The sequence below is a fragment of the Sturnus vulgaris genome, chromosome 29, assembly GCF_052056855.1.
Source record: "Sturnus vulgaris isolate bStuVul1 chromosome 29, bStuVul1.hap1, whole genome shotgun sequence".
NCBI classification, from domain to species: Eukaryota; Metazoa; Chordata; class Aves; order Passeriformes; family Sturnidae; genus Sturnus; species Sturnus vulgaris.
The window spans coordinates 150,164-164,489 of NC_142271.1; the positions used below are offsets into that span (position 1 = coordinate 150,164).

The 14,326-nt window shown below is 60.3% G+C and overlaps 2 protein-coding genes across 2 annotated transcripts in view; both read right to left on the bottom strand.

The window, feature by feature from the left end:
- The window catches only part of CELSR2 (cadherin EGF LAG seven-pass G-type receptor 2), a 30,182-nt gene extending 25,671 nt beyond the window's left edge, over window positions 1-4,511 (bottom strand). Inside the window, exon 1 of the mRNA XM_088180195.1 lies at window positions 818-4,511. Within this exon, the coding sequence (XP_088036321.1) occupies window positions 818-4,511 (3,694 nt within the window). The remainder of the gene's footprint in view (window positions 1-817) is intronic.
- Window positions 4,512-5,827: 1,316 nt separating this feature from the next.
- On the bottom strand, window positions 5,828-13,757 carry SARS1 (seryl-tRNA synthetase 1). Its single transcript, XM_014891982.2, has 11 exons — window positions 13,511-13,757; window positions 11,307-11,377; window positions 11,061-11,141; window positions 10,359-10,517; window positions 9,764-9,907; window positions 9,321-9,476; window positions 8,326-8,547; window positions 7,526-7,655; window positions 6,535-6,692; window positions 6,319-6,448; window positions 5,828-6,244 (listed from the first exon to the last, which is right to left on the bottom strand). The coding sequence occupies exons 1-11, from the start codon at window positions 13,644-13,646 to the stop codon at window positions 6,090-6,092; spliced, it is 1,542 nt and encodes a 513-aa protein (XP_014747468.2). The 5' UTR covers window positions 13,647-13,757; the 3' UTR covers window positions 5,828-6,089.
- Window positions 13,758-14,326: the final 569 nt, after the last annotated feature.

The window sequence follows — 14,326 nt, forward strand, 5'->3', positions numbered from 1 at the left end:
CTGGGGACAATGGCCATCAGGCATGGCCTGTGACCCAGTTTCCCCCTGGCCTGGGGTGACCAAGGAGACGTTCCCCCACCTTGGGGTGATCCCCACTGTGGACACCCCACCACCCAAACAGTGCTGACAGCTTACAGCACAACCCCCCTTATCTTGTGACCCCTCCCCACTGGGTTTGAGGACCTTTCAGTGGAGGTCAGGGTGCCCCCCCAAATACAGACACCAGACTCTGTGTCTCCTGCCCTGAATTCATTCAAGTGGAGTCTCCTGCAAACACTAACACTGTGGTGCCAGGACTCCCCCAGTACTGCACTACACCCTGAGCCTTCTCAGATTCACCCATGAGACCCCGATAGTTAGCCCCCAAGGATACCAGGACCTCGCTGGCCCACACCAGCCTCTGCTCCCCCAGTACATACAGTGGGTATGTATCCCCACCCTCTCAGTGACAAACAGAGAAGTGCCAGGACCACCTCTGGACAGCGCAGGGAGGTGGGGAAAACAAAAGGAGTGCTAACTTGATGGCCTCCAGCTTGGATGTCTGGGGTGTGAGGGGGGCACAGCATCCCATTATCCCCACCCCCCTAGATCTGGAGGGTGGAGGCAACCAGGATGGGGTGGTGGAACTTCAAAACACCTTAGTAGGGTGGTAGGACCCCACAACACATCATCCCTTCTGATCCAGAGAGTGAGGGCAGCCAAAACAGGGTAGTGAGATCCCATAGCACCTCGCCTCCATGCAGAAATAGAGGTTGATGTACCCACAAACCTCACACGCCTCCTCCCACAAGGTGCCCTCCAGGGGCGGTGGTCTTACCAGAGACAGACACTCTCATGACAGCCTCAAGTGGGCGGTTGTTATCCAGGGCCGGGCTGAGGCGCAGATCCCCACTGTGGGGGTCCAGCAGCACAAGGTTGAGCTCATTGCCCTGCTCAAACGCATAAGTGAGGTGGTCAGAGACATCAGGGTCATGGGCAGGGATGCGGCCAATGACGCCCCCAGGGAAGCTGCCGGAGCGGTTGGTGATGTAGTTGTTGAAGAGGATCTCAAAGTTCTTGAGCTGGGGACTGTTGTCATTGGTGTCACGCAGGCGCACATGGATGGTGGCCCGACTGACCAGTGGTGCCGAGGTTGCCTGGACCACCATGATGTATTCAGCCTTGGTCTCATAGTCCAGGTCAGCAAGGGCAGTGAGCTCTCCGGAGAAGATATCCAGCTGGAAGACCTCGGGGATGTTGCCCTCCACGATCTGGTACATGATCTGGGCATTGGTGCCCTCGTCAGGGTCAGTGGCGGTGATCCGGGCCACCACCAGCCCAATGGGGCTGTTCTCCTCCACAAAGATGTCAAACTCATCCTGCTCGAACACGGGTGGGTTGTCATTGACATCCAACACTGTCACCTGGATCTCCACTGGCGTTCTCTGTGCTGGGACCCCCTTATCCACGGCAAATGCCCGCAAGGAATAGAGTGGCACATTCTCCCGGTCTAGACGGCGCAAGGTGCGGACAATGCCCGAGGTAGACTCAATGATGAAGTCCCCATCACCATCATCACCCCCTTGGAAGGTGTAGAAGACCCTGCCATTGAGCCCAGAGTCACGGTCAGTTGCAGAGACCTGGAGGACGCTGGTGAAGGTGGGGACATCCTCATAGATGGATCCCTGGTAGGAATGACGGAGGAACTGGGGTGCATTGTCATTGACATCACTCACCAGGATCTCCAGGTAAGTTGTGTCAGATTTCTGCGGGATACCATTGTCCCGTGCCGTGATGGCCAAGGTGTAAGACACCTGGTCCTCATAGTCCAGCTCCATCTGGGTGGTGACCGCACCAGTCTCAGTGGCAATGCTGAACTGGGGGATGCTGTCCTCCATCAGGTAGGTGATGCGGGCGTTCTCCCCTGTGTCCTCGTCTGTGGCACTGATGACTACCACTGTTGTGCCCACTGGCCGGTCCTCATTGATGTTGACGGTGTAGTGGGAGCTCTGGAAGACGGGGCGGTGGGTGTTTGCATCGGTGACATTGACAACCACCTGGGCAGTGTCCTGGCGGGTGCCATCAGAGGCAGCAATGGTGAGCAGATACTGCCGCTCCAGCTTGTAGTCCAGGGGCAGGGCAAGAGAGATGAGCCCACCACCACTCTGGCTGGTGATGGAGAACCGGTTGCGGGTGTTGCCACTGGAGATCTGGTATGTGATGACACTGTTAGCATCACGGTCGACAGCAGAGACAGTCAGGACACTGGTGCCCACTGCCGCGTCCTCGTTCAGGCGGGCACCATACTCCCGCTGGGTGAACTCAGGGCTGTTGTCATTGACATCCAGGATGGTGACACTGACGCTGGCTGTGGAGGCCATTGGGGGGGTGCCCTGGTCCTGCGCCTCCACCCCAAAACCGTAGAAGTCGACCACCTCCCGGTCCAGCTCAGAGGCCACCACGATCCATCCGGTGCTGTTGTTGATGGCAAAGGGGAAGCTGGTGCCAGTTTCCAGCAGGGTGTAAACTAACCGGCTGTTGTCACCTGAATCAGCATCAATGGCTTGTACATGGATGACAGAGTAGCCCACGGGGACGTTCTCCAGTACGGTGGCCTGGAAGGGCGTGCTGACAAAGATGGGTGCATTGTCATTGACATCCAACACCTGGATGGTAACCAAACCGCTGATGTTGGAGAGAGGTGGACGGCCACCATCCTGTGCCCGGATGCGCAGGGTGAACTCCTTGGTGATCTCGTAGTCCAGGGGGGTAACAACATCCAGCGTGCCTGTCTGTGCATCAATGTAGAAGTGCCCACGAGTGTTGCCGCTGACAATGCTGTAGTGCACCAGCGCATTGCTGCCTTTGTCACGGTCAGTGGCTGTCACCTGCAGAACCACTGCATTGGGCACCGTGTCCTCAGGGACCTGAGCCACATAACGCCGCTCACTGAACTGCGGCGCATTGTCATTGTCATCCTCCACAGCGATGCGGACAGTGGCCGTGGCACTCCGGGGACCTGGATCCTGGCCCTGATCTGTGGCCTCCACCAACAGCTCAAAGGCCTCCACCGCTTCCCGGTCCACAGAGCCACGGGTGCGGATGACACCTGAGCGGGAATCAATCTCAAACACTTCATTGGCATCACCAGCATTGAGGAGGCGGTAGAGAATATTGGCATTGGGACCGGCGTCGCCATCAGTGGCCCGTACCGTCAGTACCTCATAGCCCACCTCCAGATTCTCTCGCACACTCTCCCGGTATTCTGGTTGCTCGAAGGCTGGGTTGTGGTCGTTGGTGTCGCTCACTGTCACTGTCAGTGTGGCCATGGCAGTGCGCCGGGGAATCCCGTGGTCCACTGCTGTCACGCGGAACACGTGAGTGCTCTTGCTCTCACGGTCCAGCGGTGCAGCAGTGCTGATGGCACCAGTGACAGGGTCCACGGTGAAGAGGGCATCAGAGCGGCTGTCGAAGAGTGCAGCCATGGCGTAGTGCAGCCGGCCTGCCTCCCCCTCATCAGGGTCCTGTGCTGTCACCTTTATCACCGGTGTGCCTGCTGGCTGGTTCTCCTCTACTGTGGCCTGGTAGCTGGAGGGCTGGAACTGTGGTGCTGTGTTGGGGCTGCGGCAAGGGCGGTGGTGAGGTATGGGGGGTCTGGGGACCACTGTGGTCTGGGACTCCCCAACATCCCCAGTGTCCATCACATCCCCAGTGCCACTGGTCTCCCTGGGGATGTTGGTGTTCTCAGCATGTCCGGTGTTCTTAGCATGTCCAGTGTCCAGAGATTTCCTGGTGTCGCTGGGGACTCTCTCAGTCTCCCCAGTGCGTTCAGAATTCCTAGTGTCCCTGGGGACTGGAGTGCTCCCAGTGCCCCCAACTCTCTCAGTGGTCAGCACGTTCACAGTGCTCCTGGTGTCCATGGGGATGTTGGTGTCCTCGGTGTGTCCAGTATTCCTGGTGCTCCTGGTGCCCCTGAGGACATGGGTGCTCCCAGTGTCTCCAGTTCCTCCAGTCACCCCGGTGCCTCCACTCTCTCGGGTGCCTCCAGCATCCCTGGTGCTTCCAACGCCCCCAGCGTACCCAGTGCCTCCAGGCTTCCAAGTGTCTCCTGCATTCGCAGTGCCTGCAGTGTGTCTGATAACCCTGGTGCCGCCGATACCTGGGGACCCCCTAACGCCACCGCTGCTGTCCCCACTGGAAGAGCCGGTGCCTGGTGCGATCCCATCGCTGCTGCCCGCGGCCGGTGCGGGCCCAGCGCTGTCGTCGCTGTCCCCGGTGCTCGGCGGGGGCCGCGCGCCGCCGCTGTCCCCGGTGCCGCCGAAGCCACCGCGGTCACCGGTGCCGCCGGGGAGCTGGAGTGGCGCCGGGAGCGTGCTGGACGAACGGGTGCGCGTGCCGGTGCCGTTGCCGGTGCCGAATCCTGTGGGGGTGCTGGAGCCGATGCCGGTGGCGGGTCCTGGTGTGAGCAGCGGCAGCAGCAGCAACAGCGACAGCAGCGGGAGTGCGGCCTGGCGGGTGGGCGGAGGGCCCATGGCCGCTGCCCCCCGATGCCCCCGGTGCCGGTGCTGGTGCCCGCAGCGACCCGCGCCGCCGCCTGCGCCCCGCCCTCGCCCGCGCGCGCCCGCCGGGGCGGAGCCGCCAATGCACCGGGCTGGCCGCGCTTAAAGGAGCCGCCGCCCCCGGCACCCGCCGGCGGCATCCGCAACCGCACCGGCAGCGGCAGCGCGGGGGCAGCGAGCGTGCACCGCGCCAGGCTTCGCACACTCATGTAAGGTGCACGCCTGTGAAGGGCCTTGCACGCACCCGTGCATTGCGGGCACGCGTGTTGCACACGCAGGGCACACAAGCACTAGCGAGCACATGTGACATGGGAACCACGTATGTGACACACAGAGCACATGTGAAACACACACGGAGCACACCCGTGAGACTAGAGCACGTGTGTGACACAGCACAGGGATCATGTGTGTAGACACACAGCACACGTGTGGCACATAGAGCACGTGTGACATACTCACGCCCCCCAAGCCCCCCATATCCTCACCGCCGGCCGTGACTCCACACGCGGGAGTTCGTGTCCCCTCACTCCGTGGCACCCCCCCCACCCGATCCCCGGGCTAGTCCCACCGCACCAGGACTGGGGGCAATAGAACAGACTGGACCAAACTGAGAGTGACTGAGGATGCTGGGGGGCACTGGGACAACCTAGGAGGGACAAGGAACGTTGCGGGGTGCTGGGACAGACTGGGAGGGACTGCAGAATCCAGACGGGTGCCGATCCTCGCAGTCCGCGGGTGCTGCCCCTCCCACCCCCCAAGCCGGCGCCGGTCCCGGGGCGTGGGTGCAGGTAGGCGGCGTGGAGTCGGGCTCCCCCCCGGCGGAACGGGTCCGACGGGTACCGGGGAGGGGCCCCCCAGAGCCGGGGCGGTGCTTGGAGCGCCGGAACCTCCCCGCCTCCGCCGGCGGCTCCGGTGACTCACTGGGCCGCTCCCCGCCGGTTCCACCCGACACCCATGGCCCAGCCGGGGGTTTCCCACGCACACGCAGCGGGGGACAGCCAGGCCTCGCCGTATGGGGATGGAAGGGAGCAACTCTCCCCTGTCACCCCACCCCGGAGGGGGGCTGGGCAGCAGCTGGAGCTGAGGCTGGGGGCCCTCGGCCCCACTTTGCATCACAAAGGGGCTTTGTCTGGGGCTTTGTGTGGGGCTGGCAGGAGAGAGAGAAGGGGGGAAGGGAGTGCGGGGGGGGGAGGGGGGTGCGGGGAGGATGGGTGGTGTGTCACGGAGACACCACCCCGGGCTGGATTCTATCCCCTTCCCTCCTCGGAACCCCACCAAGAACACACAGCTCAGCAACTCTTGGCTTTATTTTGGATGGAGGAGGGACATGTTAGGTGGGCATGGGGGTCCGATACCACTCAGCATGAGAGGGACACATGGGGGATTCTGGCCCCACTCATCAATGTAGGGGGAACACATAGGGAGAGAGGCAGTGCCCTGACAGTTCTTTGTGGCACGGGAGGGACAGATGGTGACTCCCCTCCAAGGCAAAGATGATGGTGGAGATGACTCAGGAGGCCCCCAAAGTCCTTGGGGTGTGGGGGGACACCCTCAGACCTCCATATTCTTCATCTGCTCCTCCAGCACCTGGTCGCGTCCCCCCCCCGCCTTCTTCTTGCCCTTCCCTTCCTGCTGCTTCTTCTGCTTCTTGGAGAGCTCCTGCTCAATGGGTGCCGGCTTGATGAACGGAATCAGCTCTCGCAGGTCTGGGGAGACAAGGGACCCCTGTCACCCCCCCGGCCAAGGAACGGGGGACAGGGAGAGCACAGGGGGATGTTACCTGGGGGCATGAAGTTCTGGAGCTTCTCAGGGACGCGGATACCTTCAGGGGTCTGGTGGTTCTCCAGGATGGCGCAGATGGTGCGGGTGGTAGCACACATGGTGGCATTCAGCATATGCACAAACTCTACCTGTGGCAGAGGGACAGAGGGGACACATGTGACATGGGGAAAACAAAGGAACACAGGAAGAACCTCCCCATGCCCACTAGCCTCACCTTGTCCATCATCTTCTTGGTCTGGCCATAGCGGATGCGCAGGCGCCGGGCCTGGTAGTCGGTGCAGTTGGAACAGGAGACGAGCTCGCGGAAGGCGCCAGAGCCAGGGAACCAGGCCTCCAGATCCAGTTTTTTGCTAGCTGCGTGGTTCAGGGAGCCTGAAGGGGGGACAGTGCTGAGTGGGGGGTCCCACTGCCATCCTGAATTTACCTATCCTGAGACAGAATGTAGGGTGAAGCCGCCAAAGTCACTCCTGCAGCTTGGTGGCAATCCAATATGGGTTCCTGCTCTGCCACAGTGATACGGGGTTACCTCTCAGCCATGTAAATATGGGGTCCCTGCTTGGCCACAGGGTCAACAAGCCACAAGCTGTATGGCCTTGGGGACATGGGAGTGTAGAGTCCTGCCTGGACATGGGGATGGGGAATTCCGGCTCAGCCACAGAACACTGGGCTCCTGCTGTGCCATGGGGATATGGGGCTCCCTCTCACCCATGTAGATGTGAGATTCCCATCCAGCTATGGGAACATGGGGCTCTTTCTCAGCCACATGGCCATGGGCTTCCCACTTGACTATGGCGAGATGGGATTACGCCATGGGGATCTAGGATTCCTGCTTGGCCACAAGGATGAGGGATTCCTGCTCAACTGTGGGGATGTGGGGTTACCACTTGGCTGTGGGAACGTGGGGTTCTTACTCTACCAAGGGGATAAAGGGGTCCCACTCAGCCACAGGGAGCTTTTAAATCAGATGTTTTTCCTGTAAGCATTTCCAGGAGGAGCTGGGACACTCCAATTGTCCCTCTAGAAGGGACAGCAGGGACAATCCATCACAGCAGTGCCCACACCTGCTCCCACGGACCCAGAGCAAGGCTGAGAATTTCATGGAAAACAAAATGTCCCCTTCTCTTCTTCCTCCTCCTCAGGCTGGGGACAGCAAGGAGCCAGGGACAAGAAATTGCCATGCTGGGAAGCAGGTCAGGGGCCCCTACCAGAGACAATGTTGACGATGTGGTAGGGAATCCCGAGGGACTGGTAGAATTCTTCGGCTGTGGCCATCATCTCCTCAAATATCTCCCAGGATTTGTTGTCATGGGGGGAGGAGTAGACAAACTGCTCAATCTGCAGGAGAAGGAATTCCACAGTGACACCAGGTATAGCTCCAATTCCCACTGGAACCCCACGGTGACAGTGGGTACAGTCCAAATTCCAATTGGAACCCCACAGTGACATCCAGTACACCCTAAATTCCCACTGAAAACCCGCGGTGACACTGGGTATAGCCCAAATTCCCATCAGAACCCTATAGTGACACGTGGAACACTTTGAATTGCTGCTGGTACATCATGGTGACCCCAGGCACACTCCAAATTCTCATCAGAATACCACAGTGACACCTGGTACATCCTGAATTGCCACTGGAACATTGCATGACATTGGGTACACCCTGAATTCCCATTGAGAACACTGATGCTGACATCAGGTACACCCCAAACTCCCATCAGGTTCGCCCCATGGTGACCTCCCGTATACCCTGAATTCCTGCTGGAACCCCATAGTGACACCAGGTACACCTTGAATTCCCACTGGAAGCCCACAGTGACATGGGGTATACACTCCAGCTTCCTGCTGGAGCACCATGGTGACAATGGGTACTCCCCGAATTCCTGCTGGGGATGCTGCAGTGGCACTGGATACACCATGAATTCCCACTGGAACATGCTGAATTCCCACTGGAACCCCATAGCAGCCCTCGGTACACCCCGAATTGCTGCCAGGACCACTCCTTCACCTTCTCGAACTGGTGGACGCGGAAGATGCCGCGGGTGTCCCGGCCATGGGACCCCACTTCCTGGCGGAAGCAGGTGCTGAGCCCCGCGTACTTGAGGGGCAGGTCCTCGGGCCGCAGCCACTCATCACGGTGCAGGGCAGCGATTGGCTGCTCGGAGGTGGCGATCAGGTACTTCTCATCGATGGAACTGTCCTCCGCCCGCTCGCTGCCCTTCCCGATCACCTGCAGGGGACACGAGCCACCGTGTCCTTCTAGCTGCTCCTGCACCTCCAAGGACCAGCAGGGAGGTTTTCCAGGGCTGGATGGTTTGGGAATTCATCACAGGAGACGTTTGTTGGTCTTTCAAAGGAGCTGATGGCAGGGACAGGTCACCTGTACCACCCGTGGAGAGGGACCCCAAAGATGAGCCACCTCCTTGTCATGTCATCACCATCACAAGCCACCTCGTCACCTATGTCACCCATGGAGATGAACCCCAGAGCATGTCACCTCCTTGTCACTGCACTGCCATCACGTGTCACCTGTGCAAATGGACCGCAAAGATGAGCCACCTCCTTGTCAACTCATCACCATCATGTGGCTCCTGTAAACATGGACCCCAGAGATAAACCACGTCCTTGTCACCACATGTCACCAATGGAGATGGACTCCGGAGGCCAGCCATCTCCTTGTCACCTCATGGCCATCAGAGTGTGTCAACCATGGAGATGGACCTGAGATGAGCCACCTCCTTGTCACTGCAGCATCACCATGAAGTGTTTCCCATGGAGGTGGACGCCCCCAAGACAAGCCACCTCCCTGTCATATTGTCACCATCACAATGTAGAGATGGATCCCAAGAAGAAGGGAAGGAACCACTGCTACCATTGCTGCCACCACCACTGCCACAAGCACAGACTTGCCTGGGCAGAGGGGACCCCGCTGCCTCCCTCCCCACAGCCCCATGGGAGTAGCTTGCTCCCAGGTCCAGTCTCAAATCCAGAGCAATCTCTTACCTTGTAAAGCTCCTCGTCAAACTGGCTGAGCTGGGCCACCTCCTGCATCACCTCCTTGCGCATGAAGAAGGGGGTGTACACTGGGGTGTACCCCCGAGCACGGAGGCTCTGCAGCGCGTACTGGATCAGCGCCTGTTCCAGGAACACCAGCGGGCCCTGGGAACAGGGGTTATACTGCCTGTCACACACACACCCCGCTGGGCCACTCCTCCTTGCTCAGATGGCCCAGGAGACATGGAGCCCACAGAGCTGCAACGGCTGCAAGGCTCAGCATCACCCTAGACTGCAGCAGGAATGGATCCTGAAGCACCACTGTGGTCAGAGTTCATCCCACACCCCCACGATGAAGGCTCTCATCATCCATCCCAGGGGAGAAGAACCCAAGGCCCCTGTCCCTCCTTGTTCCCCTCTGAACTTGATCATTCTGGGATCACAGTTCTCACCTTAAGGAAGTAGCCACGGCTGCCAGCCACCACAGCGCCCTTTTCCCCCTCATAGCCATCCACCATCACCACCAGATCCACATGGGAATACTTCTTCCTGCAGCTGCAGTCACCCCACACCCGCTCCACCTTGTTGTCCACATCCTGCAGGAACCCAGAGAAAAGAGGAGCGGGAGCCTATCACCTTCTCAGTGATCTGGAACGCTGTGACACCAGTCTCTGAACCACACTGGGCCCACTTTGGGAGCTCAAACTCCAGCCTGTAGCTTATTGTGTGGCCACTTGGCAGCGAGCCTGGCCCAGTTGTGCACCCCTTGGCAAAATATTCCCACAGGATGAATAGAGGCAGCGAAGGGAGACCCCGTCCCTACCACAGGAAGCGCCTTTCCCATGAATTCCCCCAACAATGGTGTGCCCTGTGTTGTCTGAGCTGGTCTTTGTCTGATCTCAGTGGAAAATAGCGGCTTGTCATGCAGATCTCCCTCATCCGCCCACCCAGCTGGGCTTGGGGGATACCCTGCTGGGAGCCCCCTGCTTCCCACTGTGAGTTTTCTGGCTCCACCAACCCAACCCCACCTCACTTCCCACGTCCCACCTCGTTGTTGCTAATGGGCACAGAGGGGTGGAGGAGGTTCCCAATCTCCCGGAGGCTCTCAAAGCGTTCAGCCTCCAGCCGCAGGCGCTCAGAGTCACATTCCAGGATCGCCTCATCAATGAGCAGCCGAACTTTCTTTATCTGGGATACCTGGAGACTCTGCAGAAAGACCTCTGGATGAGGTGGGAGAGGGAGAAGACCACCAGGAAGAGGGGCCTGCTCACCCAGCACAGGGAACCCTGGGCCCAGCATGGTGAATTCCAGACCCTCCACAGATGCTGGAGTGAGTCCCTGGGCTGGACACACTCAAGAACAGCCTGAAGGAACAAAGGGGTGACAAGCTGGGCTCTGGAGGGGTTGAGCTGCTGCCAGGGCAGCCAGCACTGCACTCATTAACCAGGGTGACTACCGAACTGGGATGGAAGTAGGCAGGGAGGGACACACTGAGGACACGGAGGACTGCTCAAATTCTCAGGGATGAGCCCTTGACTGACACAGAGCGATGCTGGGGAGATCAAGGACACCAAGGAAGAGTTAGTTACTGCTGGTGTGGGACTGGGAGATAAAGGATCCTCCCAGCTGGGGCATCAAGCAGTCCCCCCCCCTCATTTGGTGGACACTTCAGGCCACCAATTTGGGCAATTCCAGGCAAAGCTCTGGACAAACTGTAGGCACAGTGGAGAGAGTTGGGGTCTCACTCACCCCCAGGACATCAGCTGTGAGTTCATCCAGGTTCTGTGCACTGTCTGGTACCGATTCATCTGTCCCTACTGGCTCCTTTTTCTGCAGTGGAAGGAAAAAGAAACCCTAGTAGAGTTAAAGAGCAAAATTCCAGGGGGCAAACATCCCTCAGTGACACAAGGGAGAGGCTAGAGGCCTGGGAGAAGGAGAGATGCCACTGGTTGGTGATGTCCCACCATGAGGTAACCCAGGGCACTCATGCCCCACCTTCATCTTGTCCCCAATGGTTTTGCTGCACAGGTTCTTCAGCTTGTTCAGGTTGTCGGCACGAAACCTGCCTGGAAAGGAAGGCAGAGGCTGTCATCTGGAGTGAAGAAGGGCTGGGGCCCCCATCTGGTGCAGAGAGGTGATATGGAGCCCCCACGGGAGCAGCAGTGGAGGTGGCAGATCCAGGAATACCCACAGGCACCAGCCCTGCGGTTTTTGGGAGGACAAAAGTTATCATGGAGAGCAGAACCACAGGGAGTGGGGATGTCATTTGAAAACACCTGGAGTGACATTGCACTGGGATCCCCATGCAAGGCTGGAAACCCCCATGACGTGCTGGGACCACGCTGGGATGGGACACCCCAACTCTAAGATGAGAACCCAACACTGAGATTTTCCATGCTGGGCTGGGACCTCCGCATTGAGATAGGACCTCCACATTGGGACCCCCATAAGGGGATGGGATCCCCCACACTGGGCTGAAAGTCCCATGCCAGGCTGGGAACCATGCACTGGAATGGGATCCCCACCCCATGCTAGGATCCCCCACACTGGGCTGCAACCCCCATGCCGGACTGGGAACCTCCCTGTCAAGATGGGAATCCCTCCACCAGGATGGGACCCTCATACAAGGATGGGACCTGTTCAGGATGGGTCCACATCAGCACAGGACCTCCATACTGCACTGGGACCGCCCCCCCCAATGCTGGGCTAGGATCCTCATGCTGAGATGGGACCCCCACGCCAGGATGAGACACCGTCCCCCCACCACTCCCCAATGCTGCACTGGAAACCCCATGACAGGATGGCATCCCCCCTCCACAGGCTCAGAGCCCACTCATGCTGGGATCCCCCTGTTAGGATGGGACCCCCACACTGCGCCGGGTTCCCACATTGTGATGATACCCCTCCCTCAGCGGGATGGGTTTGCTAAGGACTGAGCAGATCCTGGGATCTGAGGCCAAAGTGACGATATTCAGGGGGTGTTGGATGAGTGGAGCATGGATGTTCCCCCGCTTCATGACCCCAGGGCTGGGACAGACTGGGGACACCCAACGCCGAGAACGTTACACCCCAGTGGGAGGGATCAGTGCCCAGGGGATCCAGAGCCAGGGAACACGCAACAGGACAGCGCGGGCTCCACGGCATCGGCGCCGCGGGATTGCATCAGCCAGCGCGTCCCGCCAACCTTCGTCACCCTGTCGCCTCCTGTAGCCACCCGCCATTGTCCAGCACCGCCGTCTCGGGGACACAGAGCCCGCGGGAAGGGGGCTGGGAAGGGGTGATCCGTGTGATGAAACGCTCTGGGATAAAACGAGGGCACGGCCGGAGCCAAGAACGCCCGGGCAAGATCCCACAAGGACATCAAGGCGAATGCATTAAGGGAAGCCCCAAGCCCCACTTTCATCCTGCAGCAATGGAATGCTGGGGTGCGCCCTGGGAACGGCGAGGTTTAGGGGTACCCACTCCTCCCGCCACCCTCCAACTCCTCTCCACATCCGGCACCCACTGACCGAGCTGGATGCGGATCCCGCTGCCCCATATCCCGCCGGGAGCCACGGGGAGGTGGTTCCTGCCCCCCCAAGCCGCTCAGGTGTGGGTGTACCCCAAATCTGGGAGTGGCACTGCCTAGGATCCTCCCCGCCCAGCTGGATCCTGCGGCAGTGCAGGGAGTGGATCCCTGAGGATCGCAATGGGACGGGATCCATGTGCGGGCTAAGGGGAACCTGGGATCTGCCCCCCAGACTGGGAGGGGGGAAGGCGGGTCTAGTGGGAGAACTTCTCCCACCTCAGTCCCTGGGATTAGGGGCAAGGGGGATCCATAAGCCGTCGGTCTCTGCTGTGATCTACCCACAGGATCCAGTCCCAGAGGGCAATGATCCACCGAGACCTGGGATCACCAAACAGCTGGGAAAGGTGGGAAAGACCCCCCTAAAGGCCACCCCATCTCAGCGAGGAGGTTCGGGGATCAGTGTGGGGGCCGACTCCAGGTCCTCAGGAGGAAGGGAGAGCGGGAGAGAGGGACACCACGGAGATCCCCCCATCCCCAAGGAGGGGATCCCAGGGGGGTCCCATCGCCTGCAGACCCACCAGGGTGGGGGGGAAAGGCACCGGGAGAGGGAGACATGCGTGCATGTGACAAGGGGGTGACAAGCCCTCGGGGTCCCCCAGCCCGGGAGGTTCCCACCCCTTCACCCACGTACACCTCCGCCAGGCGCCGTCCGCTCGCACCAGCGCATCCACCAGCGCGGGGTCCTTGAAGCGCTTCCGCTGCATGTCCCGCACCATGGCTGGGTCTCCGCCCTTGTCGGCGCGGAACAGATCCAGGTCCAGCACCATGACCGGCGATGGCTGCGGTGGCGCCGGGAGCGGAGCCGGGGACAGCGGCGGGGACAGCACGTCCGCGCGGAAGAGGCGGGGCCGCCTTGCGGCCGCGGAGATGCCGGCGGGGGCGCAGCAGCGCCCCTTGGTGATTGGAGGTGGCGCAGCGGAATGGGAGGACCAGGGTATGGAGGGGCAAGGGAAGGATGAGAGTGATATGGAGGGTCTGGGGGGGCCCGAGCGGTCCGAGCATCCCTGACCCCCACCAAGGGCGGTTCCAGTTCTTGGGTCTGGAGGCCCAGACGGGGCGGGAGGACTAGGGTATCGGGAAGGTATGAGAGGGTTTGGGGAAGATATGGGGAGGTCTGGAAGGGCCCGAGCAGTCCGAGCATCCTTGAGCCCCCCCGCCAGAGGGGTCTCCGCGGTTCTGCCCTCGCACGCCGAGCATCCCTGGCGTTCCTCAACCGTATCCCAGAGATACTGGGATACTCGGGTGGGCTCTGGAGATCTCCTACCTGAGGACGCCTTGCACCCCAGTTGTTCACGGGGGTCCCAAGGGTTGCCCCCCACGCCTCTCTACAGCACCCCATGGCACGACTGTGGTTGTCCATGGCACCACTTGTCACCCCATGTCACTCCACTGTCCCCTCCCTGGGAGTCCCGGCGGAGTCCTGGTGCCTCCACCCATGTGGGGGACC